The sequence below is a fragment of the Epargyreus clarus genome, unplaced genomic scaffold, assembly GCF_041222505.1.
Source record: "Epargyreus clarus isolate Ecla_fem2 unplaced genomic scaffold, WU_Ecla_fem_2.2 ptg000006l, whole genome shotgun sequence".
NCBI lineage: Eukaryota > Metazoa > Arthropoda > Insecta > Lepidoptera > Hesperiidae > Epargyreus > Epargyreus clarus.
In genome coordinates, this window is record NW_027332214.1 from 4,859,095 (window position 1) to 4,875,980 (window position 16,886).

Consider the following 16,886-nt stretch of genomic DNA (forward strand, 5'->3'; position numbering starts at 1 on the left):
TATATTTTTTTCTTCCTTTATATTTTCTGCACGTCCTTAAGGTTGACTGGTCCGCCTATTGTACCACTTGATTTTATTGGTCAATAAAGTGTACTAAAAAAAATGTTAGATACAGTCCGCGCTAAACTTCTAGTCCGATCTGAAGTTGTTGCGAGCAGGTGTAATCGTATGGCGACGCGATTCATTTCTATATTCAGAGCGGACTAGCAGTTTTACGCGGACTCTACCTATGTAATAAGATATGTAAAGTAGCCATGAAAATAAAACTCCACAAATAGTTTGTAACGTATAATTTATATTAATTGGACTCAATTCTAATATCGCTAAATAAATAAGCTACGTTCGTAACTAAAATTATTCGTTTACATCACAACTGATATTATTCCTAGCACCGTCACAACATAAAGTGCTTATAAGGCCTGTATATCAATTTAATTTCTTTTTTTGTCATGTTTTGCCCTTAATTAACGGAGGGACAACTTTGGTTTTACAATTTCATTTTTCGGGTTCTGCAATATTCTTACTGTTATTGAAAAAACTAACGGTAGGTATAGCCATCCAATATACCATTAGGGGTATGGAGTTGGTGGTTTGTAAACTTTAGAGTTAGGTAATTCAAATCCCAAAAGATTTACTTCAACTGACTTAATATAAATAACTAATAAAAATACCAAATAGTCGGTAAATAGTGGATACAATATAGGTTACACAAGCAAGCACATAACCGTAACTATTATTGATACATCTTAACATTGAGAACCTGTTTATTCTGATATATTATCTTCATAGTTTATTGGCTTAAGTAGTAAGTCCGGCAAGTCTCCATTCATCACCAAGGGCATCTCTACCCTTTTGCACTTCGTGGCTTCACAGAAACGCACAACTTGTGTCCGGCTTCGCTAAAGGAATTTGTTCTTGCCCTAGTTATGCCCACTCATATGTAAATTACATACGGGGGCGGGCTATATAGGAAACTAATAGCATTTCCGATGGAAGTAAGACAATAACCGCACATTTTATCTTTTTACGTAAGTAGTTACGACATCGCACATGTTTCTACTACACACAAATTAAATAAACTCACTTGTACTTAAAATTACTGAGATCTGACTAAAATCAATGGAACATAATATAAACATGTAAAAATATGTCTAGATGGAGTACATTTACATGTATAACGTTTACTAACTACTAAAGTTCTTAAATCTATTTAGGCATCACGAAAACATAAAAAGATTGTTTATAATAAGATTTATCAATATAAAATTAAATATTGGTGTTTTTGTTTGTTTTCAAATTCAATAGTTTTTTAGTTAAAAGAAGTAGCAATAGGCCAGGTAGACCACCTAGTATTTTGGTAATTTGTGGCAGACTTAATTATTTGGCATTCAAATCATCTTTCGAGGTGTGGCGCTGCCCTTGTGGAAGAAAAGGATACCTTTTCAGTTTAGAAAATTTTCTTTAAAAACTTGAAATCTGGTTCCAGTTTCATAATAAGATTACATCAGGTAGATCTTATTGTAATCAGTGCGACCTTTGCTATATTTAGTCAGTTGTAAATTTAAAAAATATTTTCGTCGATAATAAAAGATGTCATATAAGCGTAGTAGTTTCGTTTTCTTTGGTGTCAATGATGGCTTCGGTAGTTTCATTGTAGTGCAACGTAGAATTAAATTGTGTGGTTGGTTCCGTCACTGTAGTCTCGATTGTTTCGCTCGCTTCGTGCTCATCTGGGTACGTGACGCTCGACGGTGGTAACTGAAGATCGGAGTCGTTTATTGTGGTACTGCTTCCTCCTAGAAAAACAAGTGTTATTTTGTTAACTGTTACTGTAATTACCCCCATATACTTGCTCTACGCCAATAAATCCCAGTAAATTGCTATTAGAGACGTCTGGACAATCATCTGGGTGATCGAAGATGATCTGGGTGTGTCATGACTTCATGAATAGGTAGGTACTTCTGTCATGTTTTCAGTTTTGCGCTCCCGAGTTTAAAGATCATGATGACGACCTTTTTTGCCTTTTTTTGAAATACGGATTTCGTTTGTTTTTATATGGTCGGTCGGCAAAATGTGTCCTCTAGTGGAAAAATGCGCCCTCCTGAACTTCCGAATGTTTATTCCCCTGGCAGCTGCGCCTCACGCCAGTCCCTAGCTAGCTTTAACTCTTTTAACTTACCTCCTGAAAAAGTAAGCTAGATGGAACATGGATAACTCAAATTAAATCCAATTAGGAATAAATCACAGTATACAACAAGTACATATTGCTACTACCAAAGGATATTAGGTACGAGTAATTAGATAGGTATGTAAAACTTTTGATACAAAATTTAATTTTCTCTCAGTCTGAAGAAGAAAAGTTAATTACATAAATCTATCAGTAGGTAAGTATATATAATGTCTGCGAATACGGCAGGGTTATTTATGTTTCCACTGGAATTGAGAAAATATAGACAAGGTCTCCTAAATATTTAGAAAAACCGTCAAAGATTTTAGAGCCGTTAGCGCTGATTTACGCGAAGACTGGAATAAACATTTCTATATCGGGCACCAATGTATGTATCAAATCTGTTAACGGCACAACTCAATTTTCTACTTATTTTATTTAATTTTCAGTTTCGGCTTCCTAAACAACAATGCTTCATCATTGTAATACCTGTGTACGTATGATAGAATGAACATATATGAAAATATTTGACACAAGAGCTAACAGGGCTGTTTTGGTTAAAATAAACTAAAAAGTAGAGAGTTATTGTATACGCTACAGTTCTTATACTTGTTCCTATTGTTGTTTTTGTATTCTTTGTTGTTTGTTGTAAAAAACTTGCAAAAACAATCGCATATTGGGAGAAATGGAGGCCGCTCAAACCAAAAGCACGTGTTGAACTCACTTCACCAAGATTAATCAAGATGTATACCCACTTCAGGAGCGTTGCAAATGGTTCCAACCTAACCTTCACGCAAACAACCCTCAGGCGATAAAGTCTTGCTAGGTCGGTAGATAAAATGAATATTAAACGGGTTGTTAAGATACCTAGGAAGCTTTGATTAAGTATATATAGTCGTCAGAACCAAACAATCTATGAAATGTGTACCATCAATGTGTATCGCTGAGTGCAGGGAAAAAAATGTCACCGAATCACAGGTGAATTATTCACATCAAATAAACTTTTTGCTTTTTACATTTTTGCCTCCATTCAACTTTCCCCCCGGGCCTCCGACGACCTTAGTTCGCCACTGTATAATGGTAATCAAACCTAGGAAGTACCAAGCGAAAGATTCAGGCGTTCGAATACTCAATAACTTGAGATTGTATTGCAATACGAGTGCGGTTGTGCTATTCTGGGCAAATCGACCGAAATCGTTAGTGATTTATATCTTATAAACATGATCAGTGAATAGCCGAGTGCTGGTTATTGTAACTACCTACAGCTATATTTAGAGTTATTGCTACAGACGCGTGCTCCGTCAGTGCTCAGTACGCGAAGTCTTGCGGTAACAGTTGTTGCCTCTTGATGGCATTATTATGGGCATGTGCTCGTTTAATAATCTCATTTAGTCAAACTGTCAAAACAAAACTGTTCTGAATGTGGTAGGTATAACCCTTTTGTTCCGTTGGAGATCCCGAAGTTCTCTATCAAACGCCGAGGACGGCCACCGGGGGCGTTTTAGTGCGATAAAAGTCCCACATAACCCGGCGTCAATCCCACGCCGTCGGGTACCTTTTGAAGGTTTCCCCGTCATCAACAAAAAAAGGTATAACCCTTTGTAGTTCGACTCCGCGCAACTGAAGGGTGTGTTAAGGGGGACATACTTATCCGAGGCGTTCCAACTCAGGCATCAGGAGTAACTATCTCATCATATCTGGATTACAGATATCCATGGGCGACAGTAGCCATTTACTGTCAGGTAGACTGTATTTTCATTTGCTACTTCCGAGGCTACTTCACATAAAAATATGTGGTAGATAGTAGAAATAGAAGTGGTTAATAGTGGTATGTTTTATGAATCTTTCACACCGCTGGAATTGGTTCGAAATCCATGATATTCTGATGAGTGGTCAAATTGTTTGACCATGAAGGAAAGCAAGAATATTTCAAATCTGATGCAAAGTTTATCGCAAATTGTTAAACCTGGCTGTATGCCTTCGATGAGGTTGAATAGTGTAACAACCGAGAGACGCTGGTTTTATTTTATGTTACCTACTAAAAAAGAAAAAACATCCATCGGATTTGATATTTATAGCTAGTAACCACAACATTCCTAAAGCTTTCGGTCTTTATAAATAATTATTCATTTTTGTACGTAAAAACATAACATAAATAAATATTTTTAATTGCGGTTTATTAAGAAAGTGTTAACAGTAGATTAAGAATTAAGTAACACCAGTCGGTACTCGCGATGCAGCATAAAATATAAATTTCATGTAGGTACGAGTATGTTTGAGAATGTAACTTTTAATGGCATACGCATGAGTTTCGATCTACATCCAGAACTGAAGGAAATAGCAAACTCTACCACGAGCGAGTTCTGGTCTAATGCGGCTTAGTAGAAAATTTTATTTTCAACTGAATGCCTAGAATAGATAATCGCTTTGGGAAGCAGGCAGGGCCGGATTAAGAGAGGGCAACCGGGGCCGCAACCCCGGGGCCTCCACAAAAGAGGGGCCCCCACAATAGAGACGTCGGATTTATTTTTAATTCCGACTACCAAACACTAGTAAAAAAATATATCTTTTCTTTTGATATTTTTTCCCCATTTTACCTTTATCCACAGTACTTTGTACAAACATGAGTACTAGAAGTATCTACCAGCGTTTCACAATAAAATATTTATTGAAAAACTCATTTTATTCGGAAAATAATTTGGGGCCAGGGGGTCTCTACTCCTTTGTTGCCGCAAGGCCTCTAGACCTCGAAATCCAGCCCTGGAAGCAGATTAGAATGTCAATAAACTTTTTAACAATTTTAATAACATCGGGCTTTAGCGCCTATTCACTGTAAACTGTTTTGATTGTTCACATGAAAGGTAGTTTACAAAAACTTTAACGATCGTTTAATGTGAGCTACCTCGTTTATTTTATAGGTTTTTTTCGTTGATAAAACTTACGTTATATCTATGACTCATGTATGACTAAACCGTTCGTGTTTGTTTTATTTAACTAGGGCCTAGATTTAAAGGTGTTAGAACCCTTCGAAGTTCGGATATGGAGACATCATCGCCACACCTATTCTGCTTTATAACAATAATGTTATGCTTGTATATATTAAGCTTTTTTTTAAATAAAAGCAATTAAATAAATATAACGTGGAGATTTTTTTATAAGTACCTACCTACCAAGCTTTTATAGCCGGAATTCATTATTTTAAATGTAAAGAACTATAATGTGTTTTAGTTTACACTAAAATCCCCGAACTAGGCCTATTCAAAAATGTTCTATTGGAACTACCAATACGGATGCAACAAACAAAACAAAAACAAAGCGTGCAATATATCGGTGAGCTTATGTTTAGTACCTACATTGTATCTCCATTTTAGAAAGATCTCAGCTACGATCAGACAATGTTGAAATCATGATAAAACTTTAATGTTTTTCTCTTAACTGCAAAAAGCAAGCATTTCCAGGTCAATCGATTCCATCGCATTGCGCTACAGAGCACTACATTCCGTATTTTGACCTGACAAACAATCAAACTCGAACCGTAAACTGTTGCCTATGACCTAGACAATAGGTAAACGACATTACGCTCAACTTGGGTAATTAAGTTGTCTTAAAGTGATTAAAGGATACTAAAAGAAACCTTGTGTTACTTGACAGTGTAGGGTAATGTTTTTGAGCTTATGTATGTGCCCACTTATGTACAATACATACATCATAATAAATCTCTTTCATTGGCACGCCTCACAATCCAAACGGCTTGACGGATTTTAACATAAGAGGTGTCGTTGGATGCGTCTACATAGGCTGTATTATTAAGTTATGTATGTTTCTATAATGTATCTATAGTAATATAATGTAGGTATATTGCCGCCTACTCACACTCATGTGAATATGTCCTGGGTGATCAAAAGACACCAATGAGTCGCTTGTTCACCCATGTGCTCAGTAGAATAGACTCGTGGTTTTTACCATTGCTATATTCAATTCGAATATATCATTGTAGTATTGAACATATTAATGTTAACCATTGGACGTCTTAAATTAGGTTTAATTATGCCTAAGATCCAAGATCTTTGTCCGAGTAAAGATACATGTAACGGTTGGAATATATTTAATTTATCAATTTCAAATACAATTTACTCACACAAAAAAGTGAGTGACTGGCCACGATTTTAATACTAACTGTCATAATCTATGAGTCTGACAGACTTATATGTAAAGTTAGAGACCACATTAAACTTTTTAATATATTTTAAACTAATGTTTAGATCGCTATCTTTCCTGAGGTCGACGTGCTAATATAACTGAACACTAAGGGTTCAGGTAGGTTATTTAAAGATATAGAGCGTATCAGACACGGCACGTGGCAGACAAGAATGTATCGTCCCGTACAACGTGTATCGACGTATTTAACTATGCAGCCGCGATGTATAGAAAAATAGGTTTAGTCTGCCACGGTCCCTGTCTGACACGTTCAATGTCTGTTGATAATTTTGCAGGTATAAATGTCAGTATTTATTGTAACAAGTATTTATTCACTTAACTAAACGTAATTTACCTACGTAATAGTAAAGTATATAAAGTTTATAGTGGATTATCCGCTAAACCAGTTAATCTTCCACTTGTGCATTCAATTGGATAATCATATTATTGACTGCAGGTAACTATAATCCTTAATCGCGTTGGTTATTGTTGCTTTGTTTTTTAAACGTACTTTATAGTAGTTATAAGTACTGTTTTGTTCATATAAGCTAAAAAGATATATTTTTTTATATAAGCTACAGATGTAACAAATGTTCGTGCAGTTCATCTGATAGTAAGTAGCATTTATCGCCCATGGACATCTGTATAACTCTGAAAGGGTTAGACCTATGAGGCATTATTAATGCCATCCCTTAGGACCAAGCTATGCCGTGTAAGTGTCTCTCCCTTGTTACATCCTTAAACCTTTTTAGGTAGAGATAGGCGTGTTGGTTGTGTCACCGAAGTCCACCGAGGAGGGTTCGCGCGCCTTTAGATATATGCCCTATGATATACTTAGGTACAAAGAGATTATATATTCGATAGGGTTAAACCTATGGGTTAATCTTGTATGGCTTTGTTGAGGTATATTCTGGCATTAATTTGATTAACATAAGAAGAGTTTTTGTCCTAGAAATAATTAAAGCGGAGACAGTTTGTAGAGAACGCCCACGTTGCATCAAGGTTAGTTAGGTATATGAGGCAGAAATAAGTGTGATGGAGGTGCTATTCCAGTCCAACCAGGAAGAGTTCTACGACCCGTATTGTGATAGTAACTACTTACACACTTTGCTATGCAATGGAAGCTAATCCAGAGTATCTTGCTAAGTTTGTGTTATCAATTTTGTGTTAATAATAAGTAGTGCATATGCCAACATAGTTTGGTTTTAATAAATTATGTCTTTACGTACTTAAATGTAAACTAGGTTGCTAAGCATTAGTTATTTGCAGATCTAAAACTTTGTGAGCATAAGCTTTGTATTAGTTCTAAGGAAGTATCTAAGAAGTTTCTACTGATTAAGCATACTGTAAAGTCAGTACTACAGTTTAGGGATAAGACCAGGAGATCAGAGGAAGCGTGTTGGTCGTGTGACCTACCAGTGTGGAGCATAAAGCATGTGGGCATTGGTGTTGTGCTTTGCTGCTTTACAGTTTGAGACACCTTGCGCTGGGCGTACTGTGCGTCCTTCGGCTCCCAGAAGAACACGTAGTACAGCGAGAGCATGATGGCGGCGAGGGACACGCAGAACACGTACACGAGCACCGTGAGCACGCGCACGCTCTTCTTGTCGCGTTTCCGCTCGTACAGCGCGTCCAGCACCACCTCGTGGCCTGACGACGTGCCCAGCCGCACGGACCCCGCGCACGAGCGCATGCTGCCCGACGTGCACGACTTGCCCGACATCGTTCGCGACGCCCTCGCCCAAAATGCACCGCTTCACCGTTACCGCCACGAAACCAGGTAAGTAGGCCACGCTTATCGATATGCCCCAGTTCGGCCGTTGCGCCGCGAGCAACCCGGTTCGCGGGTCACGCCGCTCGTGTCTGCTGCTTGACACCTCCTGATGCCGACTGCTGTTTCATTATTATGGCGCCCGCACCGGACTTCATTTGTTTATCCTTTAATTTCACGCTCCGTTATGTGAATCTATTCCAGTTACTGACGTAATACGATCGGTATTCGTTTGTCATGGACCCGAGCTTTCATTGTTTTCTTGATAAGCTTCATGTTTTTCAGCGATACGATTGATGCAACCAAACTTTTTTCGTAACTCACTGAGATTTCGCGTGTACACGTAAACACGCGTTAATGGCCGTCGAACGGATTCGTTTCGTGAAGTGTTATTTGCGTCAAGTGAGGTCGGGATGTGGGGGATAACAATACGCAAACAATGTTAATTTCGCTAAGGGTGACGCGATATGTATGACAGGTGTTGTCGGGTGACAGGCGCGGCGTCGCGGCGGCGGGCGGCGCTCGGGGCCGCAGCGGCAGACCGCCGGCGCGCGCCGACCGACACCGCTCGTGATCGATAACTCTATTCCCAATTCGCAATTACAATTTGCTAATTATTTTGTATTCAGTTACCTTTAATTAATTATACTTTGCGTGTACTTCTCAGAGCTGCCCATTACTTAAGTTCTTTCGTACCTATATCAGCAGACGAAGCAAAGTATAACATTATTTTTATGAGAACTGATAATAGGAAAAAATTATTAGTATTTCTTAGTTAGTTTACTTAAATTTTATAGTTTAGATACTTTAAGAAATATCATCGGTGGCGTCGACATTAGGTACCTATAAGATAACGTTACAAACATCAATGAGTTGGTTCCATTCCTATTAAATATTTTTTCGTGTAGTTTAAGATAATATCAGCGCATTTTATTGGGGTATTTATTTTTGATTGGCCTTCAATTTTATATTTAATAATTAATTAAATAGTTGGATCGACAAACAATATGCTTTGAGATATTTGCAGTTTATAACGTTGGTAGGTCCTTTTTAATCTAAAAAGTAGGTACTATTGCAATGAAATTTGGGAAAATGCACTAAATGTACCAAGATTTTTTTCTATAGCTGATGACATGGAAAAACAGATATATGAAAATAGACAGACACATATTTTTTATTATTACTTAGAAGAATTTTGCGCCACTTGAACTAAACGCCAAGGACCAGAAATCATAATTAATAATTTGATAGGTAGATTTTGTTTATTTTATTTTTAGAATTTCTTACCAGACTAGTCACAGGACTCTATCTCTTGAACCATGTATGTGAATACGTATACTTACACTTGAAATTTTACCGAGAAAAAAATTTAACAACTTACGCACTCGTAAAAAAAAATTTTTTACGAGTTGAAAATTAATTGTTACTTAACTGTCTACCTCATTAAAGAAAGTCACGAACAGGAAACGCGCCTGAAAATTGTAACTCTAATTGTAATTAGTCGATGACGATACGCAACTATCATCAAGATCATCAAAACTGATCGAGTAATCTACAAGCAATTTCTAAAACACGTGATAATAACATAAACACATGTTTCTGTTCATTGATATTTTATTACCACTATGTTTCTGTTGTATACTTACGTTCGGGTACTTAGGTCATTGAAAGACTTAACATTTGCCAGATGCGGCACTACACGTTTTACTAGCCACCGCTCTGTTTGAATATACAGTACTAATCTATTAATGCTAGTTTGTTGCAACTACGCAAAGTTTCAAGTGAAGATACAAATCTATACCGATTTGTTTATTGAGGTATTTTTAAATGAAGTTTATATAAGTGTTTTAATATGCAATTTGGTTGGGCTTGAACGTTGGATTGAAACAGAAACTGATTCAACTAGGCTATCAATGTTTGGTTCTTGAAAGAACTTGCTTCTTAAGAGAAATAATGCCACGTCAAAAATAGATAAATTTAGTAACTATGGACTCTTAAGATATATTTACTTACTAGTTTTTGCCCGCGACTTCGCCCGCGTTTAAAAGAAAATAATATAACATACTAACATACATAAAACTGTAAATTCGTGCCTTCAGCTTTGCTAAAGATCATCACTTGATCAAATTGATAATTGAATAGTAAATTATCAATCCTAGTAAGGATTAAAATATCGATTAAAATAATCGATGTTTTGGGTCTAGAAGATCGATTCTCCGATCGATCCCTAGTTTCCGTGGGATTTCCGGGATAAAAACTATCCTATGTCCTTTCTCGGGTCTCAGACTATCATTGTACAAAATTTCATTAAAATCAGTTCCGTAGTTTAGGCGTGAAGAAGAGACAACCAGACAGACAGACAGACAGAGTTACTTTCGGATTTATAATATTAGTAAGGAAGTAAGGATATAACTCTATGGTTCAACTGCAATTGCATCGCTGCGATTATCACCAAAGGCGCACTGAAACTTTTAAACTTACCATTAATATATCAATCTGATATTTGTACTTCTAAACAGTAGCAGGCACTGAGAGCCGCGTGGTTAAAACTCAGTCTGTCAATAGGGAGTCCGAGATTTAAATCTTAGGCATGCACCCCTGATTTTCAACATAATTAATTTTACCGGCGAATGAAATTGAAAACGACGTGAGACTCGTAAACTTCCACGTCTGAGAGATCATTTTTTTACAGGCGTATTTAAGTAACAAATAACAACAACTCTGCCTAACATTTTTGTTATTAATTATAGCAATGAACAACCAAAGTAATACAGAAAAAAGATAGAGCCTTGTCAGATGTGTGTGACAGACGGATTGGGATGGCAGTTATAGAGCCCCTTTTAATAAGGGATGCTTAAAGCGTGAGATATACAAATAAATAATTGAATACCGCCCATATGCGGCGAAGTACAAAATGAAATTGAAATATTTGTATTACAAGTAATTGACTTGGTTGAACAAACAATTGGGTTACACGACTAATTGGATTACAAGAAGCCCTTCGTGACAGAACTCTTGAAATACTGTAAATACTTATTAACAATGTAAAGACATCTTTTGGTATTCCAACTAAGAGTTTTTCTTTTTATAATATGGAAGTAACAAACGAGTGTGCATTTCACTTGTTGTTAAGGAAGTTTTGAAGGTGGTAGAACCTTTTGTGGTTCGACTCCTGTGGCACCACCGCCACACCTATTTCTGCCTAATAACAGCAATGTTAGGCGCTGCTGTGTTCCGTTTTAAAGGGTGTGGTAAGGGAGACATACTTTTCCGAGGCGTTCCAGCTTAGACCTCAGGAGTAGCGGCGCATTTGTGGCCGACCTCAGGTGGGAATATCTAATCCTATCTGGGGTTGATTACAGATGTCCATGGGTGGCAGTAGCTACTTACCATCAGGTGGACTGCATGCTCGTCTGCTACTCCTACATTATAAAAAAAATGTGGTTTCTGCCGCCTATGGACGCCTGTATTCCACACTAAATAACATCTTTAATCAACACTAAATAAATTATGTGCTACTTGAGGTGGGTCACAGATGCATTGCTATTTGCTACCCTTAAGAAATAAATTGAACAAGTCGATTGAAGTTTTATCCCTCACCCCATCCTTCAAATCAGAATACGGCAGCGCCTAACACTGTTGTTATAAGGCAGAAATAGGTATTGTGCCTCTGGACTAAAAGGGTTCTAAATCTTCAAAGTTCTTTAAAAATATCCAGATAATGGCAGCAGCTGTACTATATGTGCTTCTAGTCCATGTATTTGTCAATATTAGTCACATTGAGGTAATACTGCCCTCAATTCCGTTCCTGTCCCATGAGGTTTCATTGATTGATTAACCCAATGTAATTTTCATTAACTAGCCCTCAAAGCCTTATATTAAAACTTAGCCTATAAAACCGTTGCATTACCTGATGGGAAATAATCATCGTCAATTTTGAACATAAGTGAACCGAAATGAATGAAACTTGCTTGTAAGAAATTAAAAGTAGGTACTTCCTGTGTATTTAGAAAAAAATATTAATGCTTACTTTATATTTTTGAAATGAGTTTTTAATAACAACAAGATCTCGAATTATGACGACCCGCGTGGCGGAGCGGCCACCATACCGGTCTGACGAGCAAAGGGCCTCGAGTTCGAACCCCGGCCAGACAGATATCTAAATGATGAATTTAGATTTCTGTTTCTGGGTCTGGGTGTTTGTATATGTGTCTATGTGTGTGTCCATGGCACCCACGACACAGGGAATCCTAGTATGGGGCTGTGAGTGTAGAAAGCGTTTGTTTATTTATTATTATGCTATAAAATTCCAAAATAACATAAAATGTGCAATAAATTTTATAGCTCCGACGTACCGACCGGCAATCAATCTTATTCGAGTGATTTGTACCGGCCAATATTCAGCAGCGATTCGGAGGGCATAATGTTATGACGTGCCCTCTATAATAATGTAGCCCTGGCTTTTACACCGTCAGTTTGAAAGGTGGAAGAGCTATTATGGATCGGCGATGAAGACGTTCTGCGTTTCGGTGGAAGTGTGTGAATGTTCTTCATAGGAGACGATCTTAGTCTTCAGTAACAACACTACGGACAACATTAAATGTTCGACTTCAAGTTAAACCCATCCATCTGATGAGATGATGCAAGGTGGTAGAACCATTTGTGGTTCGACTCCGGTGGTACCACCACCTATTTCTGCCTAATAAAAGCAGTATTAAGGCCGAGAACGCACTGCGGTTAAACGCAGACTGAATAAAAATAGCTGAAAACGCCAAAACGCATACGAACACGACTCCGGTGGCACCACCGCCATACCTATTTCTGCCCAATAACAGCAATGTTAGGCGCTGCTGTGTTCCGTTTCTAAGGGTGTGGTAAGGGAGACATAGTTTTCCGAGGCGTTCCAGCTTAGTCCTCAAGAGTAGCGGCGCATCTGTGGCCGACCTCGGGTAGGACTATCTAATCCTATCTGGGGTTGAGTACAGATGTCCATGGGCGGCAGTAGCCACTTACCATCAGGTGGACTGCATGCTCGTCAGCTACTCCTATGTTATAAAAAAATCTGATGAGAACTATTAATTATCGCATAAACCGTTTCTGACAATGTGTCGATATTGTGAGGACCGGAAGTGATTACGCAACGATTCAGCAGCAGTCTGATAACCATAATATATAACATAATCTGAGGAGGTTCTATTCAGATAAATCTCAGTTTTTTAAGATGGCTATTAACTTTTAATACATACAGGAATTTCTTGATGGATTCGCCAATGCACCTAATAAGGTACGTAGGGCAAAACTTCAGTCTGTATATTTCTGTTCTACAAATAGGTACTTGCATGTATTTAACTAGAAGGCAAAGGGTGTGTTGCATCGAAAGCCCGGTTAAAGTTTGCGTTAAAGTTAAATATAACAATAACTTTGACGGTAGCAATGGAATGTAAAAATTCTGTGTTGCATCAATTGATTTGTCATTAACGTCATTTTCTGTCGCTGTCAACGCAATTTTTAGTCGACATTTACAGGTAGGGAAGTTGACAAATACAGTAACTTTAACCGATCGAATTCGAGCGGTAAGTACTTATTTTTTTAACCATGGATTTGACGGTTGGTTAGGCTTTGTAAATGTTAAAGTAACATGATGCAACCCACCCAAAGTGTAGTACATAACTAACCAATTAAAAAAAATAGCTTGAAAATGTTAGTAATATGTCATGTAGAATACAAGTTTATTAAAGGTAGTTAATACACAGGTCGCATATTGGGGAGATAAAAATTACATAGAATGAGTACTCTCATTGTATGTATTGTTTGTGGGCATCGGGCACTCATTGCATGAGGTCTTTTTTCTATGTGGTAAAAAGTACCTAATTAAAATTATTTTGTTACACATTTAGGCCTCCCCTTGCTGTTATTGTAAATTTGTTGAAATCGGACTATTTAACGAGAAGATTAACACATTGGTACCTAATAGAAAATTCTTTTAAGTTTTCATATCACGAAACCATGATTTCTGAAATCGCTACAAAAATTCCTTATTTCAAATTACAGCAATGACTTAGATTGGCAGAAAAAATACGATTTTTTTTATAATATAGGAGTAGCAAACGAGCATGCAGTCCACCTGATGGTACGTGGCTACTGCCGCCCATGGACATCTGTAATCAACCCCAGATAGCATTAGATATTCCTACCTGAGGTCGGCCACAGATGCGCCGCTACCCCTGAGGACTGGAGCTGAGAGCTGAAATGCCTCGGAAAAGTCTCTCTACCTTACCACACCCCTCAAAACGGAACACAGCAGCGCCTAACACTGCTGTTATTAGGTAGAAATAGGTGTGGTGGTGGTGTCGCTGAAGTCGAACGACAAAAGGTTCTACCACCTTCCTTTCAATTAGGTACCAACTGAGATATGCTACGATATTAAACGTTCAGAAGCAAAAAATGTAGAGTCGCTAGAATACTTCATTTATTTAGAACATCCGTTTATTGCACGATTTAATATTGGCGCGTTTTATATGTAGCTTTGGGCTTACCATATAAATAACAACTTAAAGATTTTCGATAAAGGACCTCGTGCCTACTTAAATATATTATCTGGTATGTTTTCTCGCTCACACTTCTATATCTCTGTTGAATTTTAAGTGAGGTGCAAGTGTACGTGTTGTTTTCAGACACAATTAATTTAACGTTTTACAATTTCAAAGTTTATGTTAACTAGTGGTACTTGTATACGAACGTGAGGTAATGAGAAAATCATTGTAAAAATCTTTAGGTACCTAAGTTTAAAACATTTCAATTTTTAATTAAAAATATTGTAAAGTTATCCGTACCTTCTACCCTAAAATAACACGGCACACTATAAAGTCAAAGTGCGGTAAAACCTAACTATCTACTCAGTAGAGTATATAAATTTCTATTCACTATATTGTTGTATTGAAAATCTAACACATATTCGTACCTATACTTAATTTATATGCGGTTCCCTTCTTTATGGATAACAGGGAAAAACCGAATTAATTAATATTTTGTTTGCTGACGAAAAAAGTTATTTATAAAAGAAATCTTAAATGCCCATCAAGAAATTAAATTCCCTATTTCTAAGACTTTTTGCCATTTTGAAAAAATAATGTAAATTTTTTTTTTAGTTTTCCTAATACAATATTGCAAGTTGTTAATCAGGTAACTTACCTACGTAGTTTGAATTCCTTACAAGGCTGCGATATGCGCATTCGGTCATTGTATAAATAACCGTTTGTTAATTATTATTAAGTAATATAAATTATCAGATACAACGATAGCAATAGTAAATCAGAACTGATTATAAACTGTAAGACAAATATTATAATATAAATCTACGCCTTCACCTTGCTATAATCTTAGATCGGTAGGTACTTTATTACAGTTGATACAGATATTTAATGGCTGCATTTAACTGATGCACCGAAATGTTATTTATCCGGTGGCATATCGCTCTTGGTTAAGTTGTTCTTATTCTGAAGAATTACGTGTCTTCGATTTGCGTACAAATTTTTGTCTATAAGTAAATTTAAAACTACATATTTTTATGGCACCGCATAGCAATGTATGTTTATACATTGGTACCTATTGGTCAGTATTATAAATAATTAAATTTTAATCGACATAAGTAAATATCCAATTTAAATTGTCACAAATGAATTACCTACTTAGTTATACAATACTCATTGTAAAAAAAATAAGGCTACGTACCCGTAAAATTGTATGGGACACTGTCATTGTTTTCTAACCCCGTCTGATAGTTGAAAGACTCTCCGCCCTCTTGATGGGCCGCGTCTAGCGCATCTAAGTCGCTTAATACCGGTGACTTCCAAATGCACAGGTAGTATATTGAGAGCAGGACTGCGGCCATCGAAACTGATGAAAGATACGCAAGAACAGTCAAAACTCGCACTAGCTTGCTCACAGGTTTTTGCGCTGCTTCCTTACTCGGGCCATTGTCTTCCGCCGCGCCCTCAGGATCGTTTTGAGCCAACATCTTGTTTTAGGTTTATAAGTTTCGTTGCCTACATATTCCAAATAAAAATGAAGTTTTTAAGTTATAACATAAAAATAGAGATATTTAGTCCGCGTGTGACGGTCCGCGGTTGGGGCGAGCGAATGTGGCGGTTGAGTTGTGGCGCCCGAGTTCTGGCGTCCTGTCCTGCCTGCGCGGACTGCCTCTGCTGCTCTCGCGCTAAAGCGATTAACTACACACGTCACGCATTTACGAAACTTACCAAGACGTATTAAATTTTATGCTCTGCAGAAGATACTCCCGGTAGCCGTTCGCAATTCATATATATTGCGGAAACGCAAAAATAGCCCTCGTTTGAGATGTAGCGGTGCGGAGTTATCTAATAAATTATATTTGGTCATAATATAAACTACTGGTGAAGAATTTCCAGAAACGCCGTTTTTACGATTAGATAATGATCACACAATTAATTTCAAAATTTTAATGTTATCTATTCCATGCGGATTGGTCCAAATTTTATGACATATTTTTGAAAATAAGTTTCGTTTCCTAAAATAAAGAAGTATGTACATAATCGTTAAAATTGATATAACCTGTTTATACAAGGTAGGTAATATGATTTTTTAACATAAGTTTGTAAGTTAGACATTTTTCATTTAATTTTTAATTCCCGTCTCCTCCCCCATGTTGGTGTAGGAATAAAAGTTACATTACAGAAAGCACTTTCATTGTAATAATGTAGAGTCACTTGTATG

At 37.2% G+C, this 16,886-nt stretch overlaps 1 protein-coding gene across 3 annotated transcripts; it reads right to left on the reverse strand.

Moving 5' to 3' along the window:
* Positions 1 to 273: 273 nt before the first annotated feature.
* Positions 274 to 16,255, reverse strand: inaF-D (trp-interacting inaF-D). 3 transcript variants are annotated; one of them, XM_073073730.1, is made up of 2 exons: positions 15,867 to 16,255; positions 274 to 1,796 (listed from the first exon to the last, which is right to left on the reverse strand). In XM_073073730.1, the coding sequence occupies exons 1-2, from the start codon at positions 16,150 to 16,152 to the stop codon at positions 1,594 to 1,596; spliced, it is 489 nt and encodes a 162-aa protein (XP_072929831.1). In that variant the 5' UTR covers positions 16,153 to 16,255; the 3' UTR covers positions 274 to 1,593. The 3 variants fall into 3 exon arrangements, with proteins under 3 accessions (XP_072929831.1, XP_072929830.1, XP_072929832.1); XM_073073729.1 differs by lacking the exon at positions 15,867 to 16,255 and adding an exon at positions 7,781 to 8,643; XM_073073731.1 differs by lacking the exon at positions 15,867 to 16,255 and adding an exon at positions 7,845 to 8,665 and having other exon boundaries at positions 1,639 to 1,796.
* Between the last annotated feature and the right edge of the window lie 631 nt (positions 16,256 to 16,886).